This window comes from Procambarus clarkii, chromosome 16, assembly GCF_040958095.1.
Source record: "Procambarus clarkii isolate CNS0578487 chromosome 16, FALCON_Pclarkii_2.0, whole genome shotgun sequence".
NCBI classification, from domain to species: domain Eukaryota; kingdom Metazoa; phylum Arthropoda; class Malacostraca; order Decapoda; family Cambaridae; genus Procambarus; species Procambarus clarkii.
The window spans coordinates 44454681-44475524 of NC_091165.1; the positions used below are offsets into that span (position 1 = coordinate 44454681).

At 42.9% G+C, this 20844-nt stretch overlaps 1 protein-coding gene across 9 annotated transcripts in view; it reads left to right on the forward strand.

Moving 5' to 3' along the window:
- Positions 1-20844, forward strand: part of LOC123760100 (anoctamin-1) — a 320419-nt gene that overhangs the window by 14406 nt on the left and 285169 nt on the right. For 6 of the 9 annotated variants that reach the window (XM_069325474.1, XM_069325478.1, XM_069325475.1 and 3 more), the window contains 2 exons: positions 18837-19037; positions 19354-19532. In XM_069325474.1, coding sequence (XP_069181575.1) covers positions 18957-19037; positions 19354-19532 — 260 coding nt within the window. In that variant the 5' untranslated portion in view covers positions 18837-18956. Of the gene's footprint in view, positions 1-18836; positions 19038-19353; positions 19533-20398; positions 20594-20716; position 20844 lie in introns of those variants that run through there. The other 3 variants (XM_069325481.1, XM_069325482.1, XM_069325483.1) reach the window with 2 other exon arrangements.

Sequence of the window (20844 nt, forward strand, 5' to 3'; positions counted from 1 at the left end):
TTAAGGCTGTGTAATTGTAGCATCAAAATTGGATGTGGCTCTCTGCCACAGAGTGCCACGTAATGGCGGCTGTCTGGAGGCCTACAAAGCTTGATGGACAGTTAATGGAAGCAATTTCTATAATTATGTTGGGAGCCAGCTTCCTGCTTCACTAACTTCCCTCACAATTACCTGTTTGGGATGTAAGGAACTAATAAAGGTTCCCTAAACATATAATTACAGATATGACATGTAATATGTGTGTGTAGAGCTGAGTACGTACGTGTTGGTGGGGTTTTCTCATGCAAATAACAGGCTAACTATCTATATTAAATGATGCATCAAAATAAAATAAAATACTAAATACTAGGCAGTCGGATACTCAAGTGCTCCAGTTGTAGTAGAGGTGTTGCTGTGGTAGTTCTCTTGAGACAGAGTAGGTCTATCGTGCGAGATTAGTATCACATCTCTCTGGAGCACCCGTTTGTTGTTGTTATGAATCTCTCTCTGTGTAGAGTGATGCTCCCTCCCTCCTTGTTCCAATGTTTTGGTGGTTCTACTTCTAGATTTAATTTTACAGTAACAAGGGAGTCAAGCTATATTTTGGTGTTAGTAATTATATTCAGTCCTAGTGAACACTTTTTTATTAAATTTAAACACTAGACAGTTGATTAAAAGAAATTATGAGTAATGTAAATATGTGACGTCACTGAATCAACCATTCTCTTTTCTTTAAGGGGATAACCAGGTTATCATGTGTGTCGGATTTCCGACCCCCTCTTTCTTCCACCTTTTCTCCTTCTCTCTTTCTCCCTCTGTCTTCCTCCTTTTCTCTTTCTCCTTCTCCCTCCTTAGTTCTCTTTCCTTCATCCCCTCTCTCTCTCTCTCTCCCTCCCTATCCATCTCTCTCCCTTCCTCTCTCTCCCTCCCTCCCTCTCTCTCACTCCCTCTCTCTCCCTCCCTCCATCTCTCTCCTTCGCTCTTACTCTTGCTTTTTCAATTTTCTCAATCTCAAGTCTTAGTAGATCTGAATCTTTATTACTGTACTCACATTATTATTACTAAGATAACGAATTAATTTATATGAGAAACAAGTAAAAGAGGGAGGGAAGGTTAAGTGGTAAGGTGGATTTGGGTAAAAATATACAAAGAGTAGAGCCAAAACTATACTCTGAAAATATTTCTTAAATATGTCTTAAACGGATGAGACAGAATAAAACTGACAGTCTTTCCCTGGAACCCCTGACACATCAGCGGCCAATGGACTTGAAAATCAAAATTGACCACTGGTGTTTCATCCCTAGTACTACTCTCACTGTCACTGTGATCTCTGTCACGGTGTTTACTGTCACTGTGAACACTGTCACGATTTTACTGGTACGATAATCATTGCCACCGTGATCACTGTCACGATCTTTACTGTCACAGTAATAATTGTCACAGTTCTCACTGTCACTGTGCTCACTGTCTGGATGTTCACTCTCAAGATGTTTAAAGGCATAGTGATCATTTTCACCATGATGACTGTTGCGATGTTTACTGGCACGATAATCATTATCATTGTACTCACTGTCATGATGTTTACTGGCACGGTGATCATTGTCACTGAGCTCACTGTAACGATGTTTACTGTCGTGTTGATCATCGTTATCATGCTCACTATCACAATGTTTACTGTCACAACGATCATTTTCACCATGCTTACTGTCACCGTGACCACTATCACGATGTTTACTGGTATGGTGATCATTGTCACAGTTGCCACTGACACGATGTTTACTGGTACGGTGATCATTGTCACAGTTACCACTGACACGATGTTTACTGGTATGGTGATCATTGTCACAGTTACCACTGACACGATGTTTACTGGTATGGTGATCATTGTCACAGTTACCACTGACACGATGTTTACTGGTATGGTGATCATTGTCACAGTTACCACTGACACGATGTTTACTGGTTCGGTGATTATTGTCATCGGGTTCATTATCACGCTGTTTACTGTCATGGTGACCATTCACATCGTGCTCACTGTCAATATGTTTACTGGCACGATGATCATTGTCACCCTGCTCACTGTCACGATATTTACTTTCACGGTGATCATTGTCACTATGTTTACTGGTTCAGTGATTATTGTCACAATGATCACTGTCACTGTGATGACTTTCACAATGTTTACTAACTTGGTGATTATTGGCACCATCCTCACTCTCATGATGTTTACTGGAATGGTGATAATTTTAACAGGGCTCACTGTCACGATGTTTACTGTTACATTGATCATTGTCACAGTGCTGTTCTAACACCATAAATGGGTTTGTTTAATATTTTACATACAATGAGAGTCAGTCACACATGACATTAGAGGCGCCAGACAGTCGCCCTATAAACATTCTAAAGTCAGGTCTTTTAGGTGCTAATTGTTCAAAGGTTGAGAGTGGTCAGGTCGTGTGAGGTAACCTTGCTTTTGCTAAGCTGATAATTGCAGCCGGTTGGCTGGGTTGTGACCATAAAACAAGCCGCTGTTTAGGTGTGGTAGGTAGATAGCCAGAGGCTATCTCCTGGAAGGTGGAGCTTAGCTCCCGGTTCTCCCATAAATACTCGTGGAACTGTACATTTGAGTTAGATAGATACAGATGGAGAGAGAGAGAGAGAGAAGCCTCGCTTCACTAGAGGTTCCAGCCGCCTAAGCCGGATGGAGACTGTTTGCCGTAAACTCCCTCCCCCCCCTCTCTATCAAACTTTGTCTCAGAAACTTTTGTGAATGAACTTGTAAGGTGACATATATTATAATTTCAACTTAGGTGTTGTGTAATTTTCAGTGTTAGTCAGCCATGGGTGCTCTCAGTTTCTTGTGTGGTGACTCAAATTGTGTATTAATGTTGGCATTCAATATAAAATTATATGGCTGAATTATGATATCCATATGAGTGAAGATCTAATAGGAAACATAATTGATTAACTTACTTTTTAAATTGCCTTTAATTGTGATCCCTAAATCTTGGATTTTCTATGATATATTGCAAGCTACAGTGGAGAGCTCTCTGAAGTTTACTGGCTTAAGCTTACGACAAAGATTCTTGGGTATATGAGTACATGCTTACAGTTGATGCATGATAACACTAGATAATATTGTTGTGCAGACAAGTTCCATTCCTTGTCTTATATACGATTAACTTAAATGAATGGTGGCAGCAACCTTCAGTCTTTTTGCTAATTCTAGTACTCTTACTTTCTTCTCCTCTACTTTCCTTGATTACTTTTTATCCCTCTCATTCTAAACTTTCCTTTTCTCCTGACTACTCTTCCTCACTACTCCTTTCCACCTCACTCATTGAGTTTTTATTTTTTTATTTATTTTTATTTATTCATTACACTGTCACTATATTTACTGCTACGGTGATCTTCGCCACCATAAACATAGACATGATGTTTACTGTCAGGGTGATAATTGTCAACATGCTCACTGTGAGGATGATAATTGTCAACGTGCTCACTGTCAGGGTTATAATTGTCAACGTGCTCATTGTCAGGGTGATAATTGTCAACATGCTCACTGTCAGGGTGATAATTGTCAACATTCTCACTGTCAGGGTGATAATTGTCAATGTGCTCATTGTCAGGGTGATAATTGTCAATGTGCTCACTGTCGGGATGATAATTGTCAACGTCTTCACTGTTAGGGTGATAATTGTCAACGTGCTCACTGTCAGGGTGATAATTGTCAACGTGCTCATTGTCAGGGTGATATTTGTCAACGTTCTCACTGTCAGGGTGATAATTGTCAATGTGCTCACTGTCGGGATGATAATTGTCAACGTCTTCACTGTTAGGGTGATAATTGTCAACGTGCTCACTGTCAGGGTGATAATTGTCAACGTGCTCATTGTCAGGGTGATAATTGTCAACGTGCTCATTGTCAGGGTGATAATTGTCAACATGCTCATTGTCAGGGTGATAATTGTCAGCGTGCTCACTGTCATGGTGATAATTGTCAACGTCCTCACTATCAAGATCTTTACTGTTAAGGTGATCATTGTTACCATACTCACTGTCACTGTGACCACTGCCATGATGTTTACTGTCACGGTGATCACTGTCATGATGTTCATTGGCACAGTGATCACTATCATGATGTTCACTGGCACGGTGATCATTGTCACCGAGCTCACTGTCGCCGTGATCACTGTCACGATATTTATTGACAAGGTAATATTATCATCTGCAGCTGCTGACTGTCACAGTTATCATTGTCGTCGTGCTCACTGTCACTGTTACGTACCCCTATTGGATACGTATATAAATAAATAATTACTTATTCCATGCATCATAAATTGTATGTGTTTATGTATTATATCATTACTTGTATGTTTATATCAGTACTTGTATGTTCTTGTCTGCTTATATCAGTACTTGTATGTGCTTATATGTTATATTTTGGTACGAAGGTTTTAGTGCCCTCTTCGGTCCAAACCAGGCTAATGGATATAGCCGGCTATGGACATTACAGGCTCATGAAACTTGTCACTAAGTTAACCAAATGTTTCTTAGCGGTATTTTTTGTTCTCGTGTGTGTTCTCTGTAAGAACCAGTGGACGACCCGACAGATGATGGCTCCCATAAGCATCACGAAGAGATCCCAGGGATTAGAGACGTGCACTGTGAGTGTAGCAGTCAAAGAAGGGACCTGGAAGGCGATGGTGGATACAGGAGGTATGAGATGTGATATTATGAGTGACTGTTTCCGACAAGTTGACACCCCCCGCGTGATTGCTGAGCCTGGATGCAGCGTTATGCGAAACGTTGGTCGACCTGACGGTGGTAGAGCGGACACCATCTTCGATGTACGAACAGCCCTGTTGGGACTAGGTGTGGGACTAGTAGAGACGTATGTCGGAAAATCCGACACCATTTAATAATCATACAGATAATAGCTGTGTTGTATAAACAAGTTAACCATAGAAAACGTAACTTGTAGTGGAATTACCGTCTATAGAAAATGGGATATCATCACCACATACTATTATAATTCACCACCTATTATGGTGGGAATTATTCTTAAATACGTTAGTCTTTGGACTTTACCATCATAAAAACATCTTATATAAATTAACTTAATTATCAATATTAAAGTAGAGTGGTGAGGGGGCAGCCGTTGTTGATACTAGACCAGAGGCTCACAGGAGCAAATACGGCTCCTGTTAATTTTACTTGGACGTAGTGTTATGGAAACCAAAGGTGTAACATTTTCAACACGCTGTCAACAAATCAAGTTAAGTGTTCTTTCCGAAACCCAGTATCTTTCATTTATGGCCATTAATGTCATTATATAGGGTGACCCGGTTAGAGCACGTGGAAGCCTCAAACTAAAGGTAATTAAGCCAGGTCTTCAATGTTCCACGTACAGTATTTTCTCTGATATAGCTTGTCATATATAGGTATCTGGCTTCACAGTTAGCGCCCTTTTGACAGGTCAAGACGAGGAAGCAAGATTTTGTGCACCAGTTACTGGGTGATGGAAGCTACCTCAAAGAGGATAATTTGGTGTCTACACCCTAGTTATACCTGGTGGACTAACCTGCTGTACTATAAGATAAGGAACCTTTTCAATGTATGTAGTTAATACTGTAGTTTGATTGGCTGCATATATATAAATATAAACCCCCCCTAATGTGTAGAGGATCGATTTGTGAGATTGAGATTATTGCAGAAATACAGTCCACTTATCATTATACAAATTGCTATCGAAGTATATAAATTAACGTAAATATAAATTCATATAAATTAAATAAATATAAATCTCACAGGTCGGTTCCCACATTATTTGGTCATCTTCGAACCGGATGACGGATTATTTGATCCTTTGAACCCATATTTGGTCATCTTAGTACCGGATGAACCAGTTAACCAGTGGATTCATTAAATATACTAGTGCAGTGTGATTTAAACAAAGCCAGCAGTCAATGACGGCGGCGTTGACTCGTGGGAGCTCAGGAGCCCCCCCTCAACTGAGTTCAGCTTCGTCAGCGGTTTCATGCACACCCACAGATATTTGGTGGTGTGTTATTTCGTGAAATGACAGCACTAATATTGAAGCCAGCCAAATTAGTGACTGTGTCTTCGCGATATTGTTCACGGATTTCGTGGTGTTACATTTCGCAAGAGATTATCCACGAATTTTGTGGAGTTTATTTCGCGAGGTCACTAATAATATTTAATACTTCTAGATAATATTAGAAGTTTCATAGAGGCTAATTAAGAGGCTATTATCAATAATTGTGAATATTATTTCTCCAAAATAGAGAATTATTTAATATATATTGCACTAGTGATCACAGTATAATATTTACTAATTGCCAACCCACAACAGGGTAGGATATTAAAATTGACTAGTTGAACTATTATTGCTCATCGTAGTCCCATTATTACCATAGTCTAGTTGTACTATATTGAACAACCTAACACCATTAATGAATGGTCCAGACCCTATTTTGGGTGTAATTTTTATCAACTCGAGTTGAGTTGTATATATAATAATTTACTTATGATCATTACACCTTTCAGTGATTAATTAGTGTCTCTACCATCCTAGGGTGATATAGAAGAGCTAACCTAAAGGTACTTCCATGACACTGGTTTATCACTCAAATCATTAGTGTGTATGATTGTATATATATAATGTGTATTAATTTTAAGTGCAAACCTCTAGTAGAGGTAGGATTATTGCCTAGTGAGTGAAGAATTTACCCTAGGCTACCATCAGTACTTGTTCAGTATTATGAGCGACCCAAGTACAAGCCCCACAAGGCTTCACCAACTAGCCAGTATGGATAATGCAGGGAGAATGAAAAGAACCCTTGCAGGTCTGAAAGGCCATTTAACAAGACAGATCAAGAAATGTGAAGATTTGTCACAACAATCTCAAGTTGATTATGCTGACCTGGAAAGCTATTATCAAGCAGCTGCAGGTAAATTTGAGCAAATCAAATGCCAAATAGCAACATATGTGGCTGAACTTGCCAACACCAATTTATCAGAAACAGAAATAGACGACATTATGGTTGATCTTGCGAATTATGAAGATCAAACTCAGGCCACGTTACAGCCTTATGTCAAATTAATTGCCCAGAACAAGGCAACAACAACAGCAACAACAACAACAGTTGCATCTAATACGAGTCAAGCAGAAGCTCGACTCCCTCCAATTAATTTACCCACTTTCTCAGGAAAAGATGAGGAAGATTGGGATGAATTTTGGAACAAATTCGTTGACCTTGTAGACTCAAAACAATCTTTACCAAAGAGTAGTAAATTCTCTTATTTGCAAGGCCAATTATCAGGTGAGGCTAAAACAGTAGTATCCCATCTGAGATTAACTAATGACGGCTATGATCTGGCAATAAAACTCCTCAAGGATAATTATGCTGATCCAGAAGTAAGAACATCACATTTAGTTCATGAGCTGTTGCATTTACCCCCACCGGAGGCTTCAGCTGATTCACTCCAAGTCTTCAAGCTGGAGGTAGAATCATTGATCAATGCCCTCAGCCTGACAGCAGATACAAACGGGGCTGAGTGGGTCTTGAAAATAATTGTCCAGGAGAAAATACCTAGGGACATATTGAGACAAATGAGTGCTCATTACAATAAAAGCATCTTATCCATGAATGAAATATCTGAAGGTTTAAAGTCAGTAGTTCATCAATTACGAACACATGACAAATTAAAACCACCAAGTAAACCCTCAGAAACCAATCATAGTAAACCACAGAGTACCAAAGGTACTCCAAATCAATCTAGACAATATAATTCAACACCAAAGTGGAACAGTAGCAGTGTGGGCGTATATGCAGTGGGACCCTCTAAGCCTATAGTTACTGTGTCACCCAAGAACGTGACACCAAAGGGTACAAGAAGCTATGGAACATGTTTGTTCTGCAATGAGAAACATTCAATGTACCACTGCCCTAATTTTCCTGATAGTGACGCCCGTGTTGAGCTACTCAAAGATTTGCAACATTGCACGAGGTGCCTCAGGAAACATAACATCAACGACTGTGAGACCCAATTACACACCTGTAATAGGTGTAACAAAGGTCAGCACCATGCAGCATTGTGCAGAGACACCAAAACAACGTCTCCAAACCCCAAGGTGGAAGATAGCATTCCCACCTCAGTACAGTACTGCAAGGTGCAACAAAGAGTGTCCAATCGGCAAAGTCTAAAGGTAATACGACTTTGCCTACTGCCCAAATTACCATCCTGAATAAGAGGGCCAAGGTCCATACCCGTGGGTTGTTTGACCAAGGATCCCAGAGAACATATGTCACTAAAAAGCTGGCAGATGAATTACAATTAAAGCCTGTAGCCCAGATGTCATTCAATATCTCAGGGTTTGTAACAGATGCAGGACCTCAAGTCTACCAGGTGGTACAACCATCAGTACGTTTAGGCAGGTACGTCTGTCGAGTACAAGCCATTGTGGTGGACAAAATACCAGTAGACCTACAAGTTCAAGGTCTGAGAGCAACAGCCAAATTCCTGAGAAATAGAGGAATAAAATTGGCAGATAATATTAAGTCTGATCACCTCACCGACTTCGGTCTCCTTGTAGGGACAGTCTATTGTCATCAATTCATCGGTAGCCCTACTAAATATCAGGGTATAACCATGTTAAACTCTGCAGGAGGTAAATTACTCTCAGGCCCAGTAACAAGCCTGAGGAGACCTATGCCTGCAGATAAACAATACCAATAGAAATCTAAATTTGTCAGCTGATTATATTTCTCCAATAGCATTATACTAAGGAGATTACAGCTGACTATACCAACAGAGGTTGATGTTAGTATCATCATTTAAAGCTGAAGATGAGTTCATGAGGCCTCAGTGGCAAATCAGTGAACAGTAGCCTAAAACAGCTACAAGTCACTGCGACCAATGTCACTGAACCCACTGCAGTCTCAGAACCATACTTTACTTTAATGATGAGCTATTCAATCTTCTGAATCAATTAACTAAATTAAACCCCAATAAATCTGATGACTGATTTGATACATTTATTATTTAATCAAGATGTATTCCATGGGCCTCAGTGTTTATATATCAGTGACCAGTTACCTGAAGAAACTTCAAGTTATATCTAATGTCACTGATCTCACTGCAGTCCCTGAATCATACTTGACTGTAGTACTTGATCATATTCAGTCTTCTGGGTTAAATAATATGTATTAAGGCTTGAATATTAGCCTTTCAAGAGTTAACAGGGAAATGAAATCGCATTAGACTTCTAACCCCTGCAACTCTAGTACGGGACATCCGTCCTGTACGAACAGACACACAAATGTGTGATTACTAACTACTAACATCAAATTAATCAAATAATTCGAAGGAGGAGTATCGGTGTTCGTCTGTTCTAATTAGGACTTCGACCCGTGAGCAGCCCCTGGGGAATTATGTCGGAAAATCCGACACCATTTAATAATCATACAGATAATAGCTGTGTTGTATAAACAAGTTAACCATAGAAAACGTAACTTGTAGTGGAATTACCGTCTATAGAAAATGGGATATCATCACCACATACTATTATAATTCACCACCTATTATGGTGGGAATTATTCTTAAATACATTAGTCTTTGGACTTTACCATCATAAAAACATCTTATATAAATTAACTTAATTATCAATATTAAAGTAGAGTGGTGAGGGGGCAGCCGTTGTTGATACTAGACCAGAGGCTCACAGGAGCAAATACGGCTCCTGTTAATTTTACTTAAACGTAGTGTTATGGAAACCAAAGGTGTAACATTTTCAACACTCTGTCAACAAATCAAGTTAAGTGTTCTTTCCGAAACCCAGTATCTTTCATTTATGGCCATTAATGTCATTATATAGGGTGACCCGGTTAGAACACGTGGAAGCCTCAAACTAAAGGTAATTAAGCCAGGTCTTCAATGTTCCATGTACAGTATTTTCTCTGATATAGCTTGTCATATATAGGTATCTGGCTTCACAGTTAGCGCCCTTTTGACAGGTCAAGACGAGGAAGCAAGATTTTGTGCACCAGTTACTGGGTGATGGAAGCTACCTCAAAGAGGATAATTTGGTGTCGACACCCTAGTTATACCTGGTGGACTAACCTGATGTACTATAAGATAAGGAACCTTTTCAATGTATGTAGTTAATACTGTAGTTTGATTGGCTGCATATATATAAATATAAACCCCCCCTAATGTGTAGAGGATCGATTTGTGAGATTGAGATTATTGCAGAAATACAGTCCACTTATCATTATACAAATTGCTATCGAAGTATATAAATTAACGTAAATATAAATTCATATAAATTAAATAAATATAAATCTCACAGGTCGGTTACCACAGCGTATGCTGTGAGTACTGATTTAACTATCGCTGTCACTCTAAATTATCAGACCCCTGTATTCCAGGTTCCCGTCTCCCTGAAGGACTACCGGACCGGTACCAGAAATACCGTCTGTGACCAGCCATCATCGGTGCCACGACACAGGGAAGTGTCGATTCACCCCAGATCGCGTCTATACCGATCTTTACTCGAGGCATGGGAGATTAGGCTTGACATCTCAGTGAAGGTGTGGGAAGTCACATCAGGCAGATCATTGCCTTCCATCTTCAAGTTTCCTTCGTGCCAGGGTTTCTCATTATGACAGTTTTGCGGACAAGACATCCTCGTCACTCCAGTCCATCGTTTACGTGAGTCCATTTGGAGTTGTACCCACGCTTTAATTTGGTTTGTCTTTTCTTTTATAGAAACCCAAACCAAATTCTTTTTGGTGGGGAGGTGTTACGGACCCGAGTCCAGCGTCGTAGCACGGAGCAGTGACGACAATGCCATCTGTGAGTCGGCTCCTGAAAACCCTCCAAATGGACGACGCCATCTAGTGAGGATGAGATATACCGGCCACTGGGGCTGGTTTCCCGTCTTAATCAGCTCGTAACGTAGGCGCTGCTGACCTCTGGTGAGGTGGCGCTTAGACAGCAACGCCATCTGTGGAGTGGATAGGTGGACGTTTGTGTCTAAGCCTGTAAGTGAGGTTCCCTAGCCCCAGTACTAATGACATGTCTGATTACAGAGTCGACCTGGGACTGCTGTATTGGACGATGGATCAGTCTACCCAAGGCAGCCAAGGTCTCTCCACGAGTTTGCGCTGAAGAAGCTGTGAGTCACCCCCAGACGAACACTGCTGAGAGTGTTAGCCTGCCTGTGACGTGGCAGTATTAGGAATCGTCGTATCCGGGGCTGGCTGGTGGAAGAGACTAACCACTGGGGTGTTGAGAGAGGAGAGTGATCAGCGGAATCACACGAGGCTCCTGCATAGGGCTCGCAACCCTAGTATCGGTCGTGGAGTGGCCTACACAGCGGAGCTGATCGGTACCTGCCAGCTACAGACTGGATTGTGGTTGAAGGCCTCCACGACGGAGCACCCAGTGGGACTGTGATTTGGCTGGCCTGTGGCCAGGGTAGATTCGCCGAGAGAATCCAAGAGGATTCATCGTGGGCCGAAGAAGAGAACCAGGGCTACTCATCGTGAGCACCGTGGAGCATCCTATGTCTTCAGAGGAAGACAATTCTGTACATTATAGTGTATTTATAACCCCGTGTGACTGATTGTTATTTATTTATGGTGGTGGTGAAATAATATATATAAATTAGAGCATTTGTATCCCTCCCCCTTTAATTTAACTTGCGTTACGGAACACATCCCTTGAAAGCCTCTACTTGCTTGGGGCTGGATTCCCAAATTCTAATAACACCAGAAAAGAACCCGGTTACGCCCCAGCAGGGCCGTAACAATCAGTGATTGATTTCAGTGTGGACTCCTGTGAAAATTGGGGAGTACCAATTGCGGCTGACCTGGTGTGCAGAAGGAAAACACGATATTATGAAGTGTGGAGCTGAACTTCAAGTGTGGAACTGAACTTCAAGTGTGGAGCTGGACTTCAAGGTGGTTTCGCATTTCTTTTGTGAAGCCGCATAGAGAAACTTCACAGGTATTTGAGTGGAACTTCAGGTGCAGCAGATATTGGGAGGACTGCAGGAGTACCTACCTGATTTTGAGGTCCCAGACAGATGTTCTTGGTGGTGGGTCTCAGGAAGTAGAACAGAATCGTATGGACACCTTGATATGTATGAGGCAGTGTTTGATTGCCTATTGACTTGAAAGACGCAGTGTAAGATGAGAAATTAATCTCTTTTTTGTTGGAGATATTTTTAGGTTCCAGGTATTCAACCCCAAGCAGTGAGTAGGCAGTAGGTTGTGGGTTGAAATTGAACGACAGCCTAGTACAATTTATTTGCTGAAGACGATATGATATTGGAGTGTTACTGGTAGGTTGCAACCTAGGGTGCTGTACTGTAATATTATCTATATGTATATTTCTTTGTATGTGTTTTCATGTAATAAATGTTTGTCTGTCGACAGATGATTTTTACTCCTGTCTTGGTGATGTTTCCTAGATAGTAGAGAGAGAGAGAGAGAGCGAGAGAGAGAGAGAGAGTTGCAAATTGGTTGACAGAGGTCAGTAACATCATAAAGTCGATCTTATTTTTTCAAGGAGTGGTTGAGGGGGGGGGGGGTTCTCTGTTCACCAATAAGTAAAGTATTAGTAAAGGTTCAGTAATCCAGTTTATAAAACCCCCCAACCCTGATATCACTGCCACGATGTTTACTGTCACTGTTATCAATGTTACCGTGCTCACTGACAGGATGTTTTCTGTCACCGTGCTCAATGACATGATGTTTACTGGCACAGTGGTTATCTTCATCATGCTTATTGTCATGATGTTTAATAGCACGGTGATCATTACCACTGTGCTCACTGTCACAATCTTTACAGTCACATTGATCATTGTCACCATGCAGACTGTCATCATGACCACTTTCACGATGTTTACTAGCACTGTGATCTTTATGTCGGTGCTCACTGTCAAGATGTTTACTGTCACGATGTTTACTGACACGGTGATCATTTTCACCCTTCTCACTGGCGCGATGTTTAATGTCACGGTGATCATTGACACCGTGCTCACTGTCACGACATTTACTGTAATGTTGATCATTGTCACCATGTTCACTGTCAACGTGATCTGGCACGGTGACTATGATCACTGTCACGATGTTTACTGGCACTGAGATCATTGTCACCGTTATCACTGTCATGTTGTTTATTCTGACACGGTGAACATTCTCACCGTGATCACTCTCACGATGTTTATTGACACGGTGATCTTTCTCATAGTGCTCACTATCGCGATATTTTAATGGCTCGGTGATCATTGTCACCGTGCTCACTGTCATGATGTATACTGGCACAGTGGTCATTGTCATTATGATCACTGTCACGATGTATACTGGCCCGGTGATCAATGTCACCGTGATTACAGTTACGGTGATCATTGTCATTGTGAACTTAGTCACGGTGATTACTGTCACGGAGATCATTGTCACAGTGCTCACTGTCACGATGTTTACTAGCATAGAGATCATTGCCACTGTGGTCACTGACACCATGTTCACTGTCACAATGATTACTGGAATGTTGATCACTGTCACGATGTTTACTGGCATGATGAATATTGTCACCGTGCTCACTGTCATCAGGACAGCTGGGTGGACAGCGCTTCGGATTCGTAGTCCTGAGGTTCCGTGTTCGATCCCCGGTGGAGCCGGATGACAAATGGGCAAAATGCTTCTTTCACCCTGATACCCCTGTTAACTAGCTGTAAATAGGTACCTGGGAGTTAGACAGCTGCTACGAGCTGCTTCCTGGGGGGGGGGGGGGGTTGTAACAAAAATGAGGGACCGGGCCGCGGGGACGCTAAAGCCCCGAAATCATCTCAAGATAACCTCAAGAAGATGACCATTGTCACAACATTTATTGGCTCGGTGACCATTGACACCTTGCTGCCCAGCAAACACAAAATCTTTTCTGACGTTTTATTTGCAGATGTGACACTGTCCCTATTTATATAAAGTCGTCTTATCAACGTATAAAATACGTTAATTTCAGTCAATCATTCTGCAGGCGGGCAATGAGCTTTGGCTCTTTGGTTCTACCCCTCAACTGTCAATCAACTGGTGAAAGAGGTGTGAGAGGGTGTGAGAGGGTATACGAGAATGTGTGAGGGAGTGAGGGTGTGTGAGGGTGTGCGTGAGGGTGTGTGAGGGTGTGCGTGAGGGTGTATGAGGGTGTGCGTGAGGGTGTGTGAGGGTGTGCGTGAGGGTGTGTATGTTTATTTATGAGTGTGTGTGTGTATATGTATATTTCTGTGTATTTGTGTTCGTGTACTCACCTAGTTGTGCTTGAGGGGGTAGAGCTTAGGCTCTTTGGTCCTGCCTCTTTACTATCAGTCAACTGGAATACAGATTCCTGAGCTTCTCGAACTCTATCGTATCTACATTTGAAACTTTGTATGGAGTCAGCCTCCATCACATCATTTCTTAGTACATTTCACTTACTACCTACTTTGACACAAAAAAAGTTCTGTCTAATGCCTCTGTGGCTCATTTGGGTACTCAGCTTCCACCTGTGTCACCTTGTGTGTGTACCACTCGTGTTAAATAATCCATCTATGTCTACCTTGTCAATTCCCTTCAGAAATGTTTATGAGGTGATCATGTCTTCCCGAGCTCTTCTGTCTTTCAGCGACGTGAGGTGCAGTTCACCCAGCCTTTCCTCATAATTCATTCCTCTTAGTTCTGGGACTAGCCTAGTGGCGTACCTCTGAACTTTTTCCAGATTCGTCGTGTGCTTGACAAGGTATGGCCTAGCTTCTGAAGGATTCCTTACACAGATTTCTAAAAGCAGTTTTGATGTTAGCCAGCCTCGCATACGCCACCGATGTTATTCTTTTGATGAGGGCTTCAAAAGACAGGTTTGGCGTGATATCAACTCCTAGATCTTTTTCTATGTCCGTTTCGTGAAGAACTTCTTCTCCCATTCGTTACCCAGCGTCTGACTTCCTATTTCCTACGCCTAAAGTTTCATCACCTTACATTTACTTGGTGTGAACTTTAGAAACCCGATGTCGGACCATTCATTCAGTTTGAAAAGGTCATCTTGTAGCCTTATACTATCTTCTTTTGTCTTAAACCTCCTCATAATTTTTGCATCATCAGCAAGCATTGAGAGGAACGAATTTATTCCCTCTGGTATATCATTTACATATATCAGAAACAATATTGGTTCTAAGAATGATCTCTGTGGGACTCCACTGGTGACACCTCTACACTTCGATACGTTCACTATCACAGTGACTCTCAGTCTTCTGTTGCTTAGATACTCCCTTATCCAGTGGAGTACCTTTCCTTTCACTCCCGCTTGAAACTCCAGCTTGTGAACTAGTCTCTTATGTGGTACTGTATCAAAGTCTTTCTGGCAATCCAAAAATATGCAGTTTGCCCAGCCCTCTCTATCTTGCCTGATTTGTGTTGCCTGGTCATAGAATTCAATTAATTCTGTGAGTCATGATTTGCCATCCCTGAACCCATGCAGATGTTGTGTTACAGAGTTCTTTCGCTCCAGATGTTCCACTATTTTTTTCGCACAATCTTCTCTACCATCTTGCATGGTATACAAGTTAGGAACATTGGTCTGTAGTTCAGTGCCTCCTGTCTAGCTCAGATCTTGTATATTGGGACTACATTGGCCGTCTTCCAAATTTTTGGCAGCTCACCTGTTACCAGTGATTTGTTGTACACCATGGATAGTGGTAGGGACAGAGCTCTGCTCCTTCTTTTAGTATCCATGGTTAGATTCCATCTGGGCCTATAGCCTTTGTCACATCCAGATCTAGCAGATGCTTCCTCACCTTCCCACTGGTAATGACAAACTCCTCTAGTGGTGTCTGGCTAGATATTCCCTCGCTTATTTCTGGGATTTCTTCTTGCTCTATTGTGAAGACCTCCTGGAATTTCTTATTGAGTTCTTCGCACACTTCCTTGTCGTTTGCAGTGACTCTGTCTGCCCCTATCCTCAATTTCATTACCTGTTCATTCACTGTTGTTTTTTTCCTGATGTGGCTGTGCATCAATTTAGGTTCAGTCTTTGCTTTGCTCACTACGTCATTTCATAGTGTCGCTCTGCCTCTCTCTCACCCTGACATATTCAATCCTGGCGCTCTGGTATCTTTCTCTGCTCTCTAGTGTCCTGTTATTTCCATAGTTTCTCCACGCCCTTGTACTTAGTTGCTTTGATAGCTTACATCTCTGATTAAACCATGAGTTTATCATTTCAAGACGTTTATTATCGTCTGCATTTCATTTTTTTACCTTTTAGGACTGGAACGATCTTATCTACTGCCTCCTTACCCTTATGCGCAATGAGGTCCATCATGACATGGGCTGTCTTTCTTCTGAGCTCAGTTTCCCAAGCTATATCTGTTAGGAATTTTCTTATCTCCTCATAGTTTCCCTTCCGGAATGCTGGCCTTTTGTTTTCTGGGACCATCCTTGAGAACCTTAACCGTACTTCGACTAGGTACTCAGTACACTGTGATCACTCATTTCCACAGGGGCTTGGAAACCGGGTTTTCCTTATGTCTGAGTCGTTCAGAGTGAAGACTAAGTCGAGTCTCGCTGATTCATCATTACTTCTCATTCTTGTGGGTCCCCAGACATGCTGACTTAAAAGGTTTCTTGTCGCCACTTCCAACAGTTTAGCTCTCCATGTTTCCTCTCCTCCATAGGGTTCCTTGTTCTCCCAGTCTATCTTTCTGTGATTGAAGTCCCCCCCATGATGAGCAGATGGGATCGATTTCTTCAGGCAGCAGCAGCTGTTCTCTTAATTATAGTGTTAACTGCCATGTTGTTTCCATCATACACTTGCTTGGGTCTTCTGTCATTTAGTGGTGGGTTATATACCACTGCTACTACTACTCCTGGTCCTCCCATCGTCATGGAGCCTGTTATGAAGTCACTGAACCCCTCGCAGCCTCGAATAACCATCTCCTCGAAACTTCATTCCTATCTCATAAGTATGGCCACTCTACTTCCTCCCCTTCCTTCCCTCTCTTTCCTGATTACAGTGTAGTCCTGGGAAGGGAAAGATTTATCAGCGGGAAAGTGCCAAGCCATTACGACTATATAGCACTGGGAAGGTCAGGATTTGGGATGGGACAGGGGGAAAAGAATGGTGCCCAACCACTTGGACAGTCTGGGATTGAATGCCGACCTGCATGTGTAGTCCTGGGGAAACACTGCATTCGTAATCATTCCTGAGAGTTTGGTTTCTGTGTCCAATTACATCTAGGTTCACTTCTTGTGCCCTTTCCCTAGGTTCACTTGCCTTGCTTGTGATCCCATCTATGTTTGAGTACATAACCTTGACGCTGACTCTCTTCTGTCGATCCTCAGTTTCTGATGATTCCACTGGAGTTGGGGGACAATGGGGTCCAGAAGGGGTACCTGGGATACCTGGGGTGTGAGGGGGTTTAGAGGACCTGGTACAGGGGGGGCTGAGATGGTCTGGAATGGTATGGATGAGAGGGTCTGGTGTTGGGGGGTCAATTAGGGCATGGGATGGGGAGAGCAAGGGTGCATGTGATGGAAGGGAGGGGGGGGGGGTAGTCATGGGATGGGGAATGCAGAGAGGTCTGGGGTGGGGGGGGGGTGGGTTCAGGGAGATCAGTGGGATGGGGAGGGAATTTGTGAGATGGTTAACAGGGTCTCAGCGGAATATTGCGTAAGTGGTGGGGAGCAAGGAAAGGGTGTAAAGGTGTGAGAGGCTGTGTGAGGATGTGTGAGAGGTGTGAGAGGATGAATGAGGGTGTGTGAGGGTGTATGTGTGTCTGGTGGTGTGTGAGATGGAGTGTGTTAAGTGTGTTAGGGTGTGTACTGATCTAGGTGTACTCACCTAGGAGTGCTTGTGGGTGGTTGAGCTCTGGCTCTTTGGAAGGGTGTGTGTGAGGGGGTGAGAGAGTGTGTGTGTGAGGGTGTGAGAGGGCGTGACAGAGTGTGTGATGGGGTGTGTGAGGTCGTGAGAGGGTGTGAGAGGGTGTGTGAAGATGTGTGAGGGGTGTGTGAACGTTTGTGAGGTTCTATGAAGGTAAGTGAGGGTGTGAGAGGGTGTGTAATAGTGTATGGTGGTGTATGAGGGTGTGTGAGGCTGTGTGAGAGTGTGAGTGGGTGTATGAGGGTGTGTGAGGCTGTGTGAGAGTGTGAGTGGGTGTATGAGGGTGTGTGTGGATGTATGAAGGTGTGTGAGGGTGTGTAAGGGTGTATGATAGTGTGTGAGGGTGTGAGAGAGTGTATGTGGGATGTGGGAGGTTGTGTGAGTTTGTGAAAGGGTGTGAGAGTTATTGCAGGGTCACTTAATATCTCTGTTCATCTAGCAGTAAAATAGGTATTAGGGCGCCTGACAGCTGGGTGGACAGCGCTTCGGATTCGTAGTCCTGAGGTTCCGGGTTCGATCCCCGGTGGAGGCGGAGACAAATGGGCAAAATGTTTCTTTCACCCTGATGCCCCTGTTAGCTAGCAGTAAATAGGTACGTAGGAGTTAGACAGCAGCTACAGGCTGCTTCCCCTTAGCAAAAACGAGGCCTGGTCGAGGACCGGGCCGCGGGGACGCTAAGCCCCTAAATCATCTCACGATAACCTCAAGATAGATAGGGAGATAGGCAACTGTTGTGGGTTGCATCCAGGGCAATGTATGTAGTTTGCCTATGGTGACGGGATTGGGGGGGGGGGAAGGAACTTCTTTTAGCCTCTAAGTATTGACTTTGTGTCCTCGATAACGGGGAGCTTTACCATACTCCCCACTATGACTATTATTCTGCCTGAATATTCAATCTAGCATGACTATTATTCTTCCAGGTACACTACTGGGTCCTGTATATGGTTAAAGTGACCTAAAATAAAGGGGAGCCAAGGTACATGTGATCTGAGGAGCGTCGTCAGCCATAGGTCATCAGTAACAAGAAACGTGTATTCATTATGCCGGGCCTCAGCGAATCAGATTCGGTCTTCGCTGATGAATTTAGTATGGATGATCTTAACTTCGAAATGAAGACAAAAGTAAGTAATGGGTTTGCTAGCTTTTGGTGAATTTTTTGTTAATTGTTTATGAAAATATGACTGATGGAGTTCACGTAGCTTTTGGAGGTCCCGTTTTCTTGTGCATATTTATCGGAGTTACTCCTGAATGAGTAAGAGAAACATCTTCTCCCACATATATACCTACCCTGGCTTTGCGCCCTGGAGAGGATGCGCCAGGGGGTGGCGTGGTCACAACCAGAACACAATTCCATAGTCTCCTAAGACTTATTGATGCCTACATGTACTTGCATGCACCTGAGCATAATTATTGGCTACGTCTCGGTCCATATTGCAGGTGGGGGCTAAGGACGACCTGCTCCTGAGTGATGGTAGCAGGACTATTGACTACGTCTTGGCAAATAAACACGACGACATGAACCAGGACCACAGTGATCGTCGGAAAGTTTTCGAGAGTAACCTCAAGAAGGAGGGTCTCATCCTTGAATCTGACCAAGTCGAGGACGTTCCCTTCAGGTGAGTGTCGAAGCTCTTCTTGTGAAGGTAGAGTCATCATCGAGTCTTACCGAGCTGAGGACGTTCCCATCAGGTGAGGGAGGGGGGGGGGTTCTCATTTCTCATCATAATGGAAGAACTGACTCTTGAGGTTCTGTCCCAGTTCTTAGTCTTTTTCATTACACTTCCAAGTGCTACATAATCACACCAGCATATTGCTTACTCCTAACAACTACTTTACCTGACTTGCGATGTTTAGTGAGTGGAGGACGATCCTTCAGGGGACATCTATGCTCAAATCCGAAAAATTTCGAAAGTTTACGAAAAATTCTGAAAAATACTACAACGTTCTGGCAACACTGTGGTGCAAACCGTTTTTATGTTATCTTGAAAAACAACGTAATTAGAGTCAAATTTCCCGCTGCAACTTTCGTGAATCCGGTTCTCGCGGCCTGGGTGCGCCGTAGGGTGTTGTGTCTTACGTTGTAGAAGTCTAATATTTCGTAATAGCGTGGAAAATAACGTGTTATGCATAAAACGAATATAAACTCACTCATTGGCAACAGTCTCGTGTGAGAGAGGGGTGGGTTTGCTGGCTAGCAGTCAGTCACTCTGTGTGTCCCTCAGCTGGTGGACCTATCGTGAACGCGCTCTCACAATTTGTGCTATTTTTACTGCAAAATGACGTACAAAACGAAGATGAGGAAAACTATGAAAGCATGCTAGCTGCCCGTAGAAGGTGCGAGCTGGCCAGAATCCGTAGATTACGCACTTTGACGAGTGAAGATCGAGGCGGCCACTCGGCCGCAAGTGTTGCAGCCCGCTGCCCCCCCCCCCCCCCACAATCCCACCCTCTGCTACCGCACATTTTCCACCTTCTACTCCAGGTCTTGCACCTGCTACTCCAAATCTAACTGGACTGGTACTTGAACAAAAAGGACAAGGATATGCAGAGACCAACGAGACGCACAACCAAACCAAGAAAGGCCCCTGAGGGAGCGGACCCCAGCTATGGCGCAGGTGCCTACTAGTGCCACTCCAGTGCCATCTTGAGGACCCATATTTCTGACCAATTATATTAGGTTAGTATGTTTTAGTGTTATATTGTGATATTACTTCATAAATATTTGTACATATAAAACTGGTGGCAAATATATAATTTTTTTTTTTTATTTTTTTTTTATTTTTTTTTTTTTATTTATCAGACGATCTGCATGGAACTTGCACACCTTACTGAACCCATGCCTATCTACAAGGGTGCAAATTTTGAATGATATTGGTCAACATCAACCTCAGCTAAAGGTAGCTGAACTTTGACCTTCGTTTGTGCAGG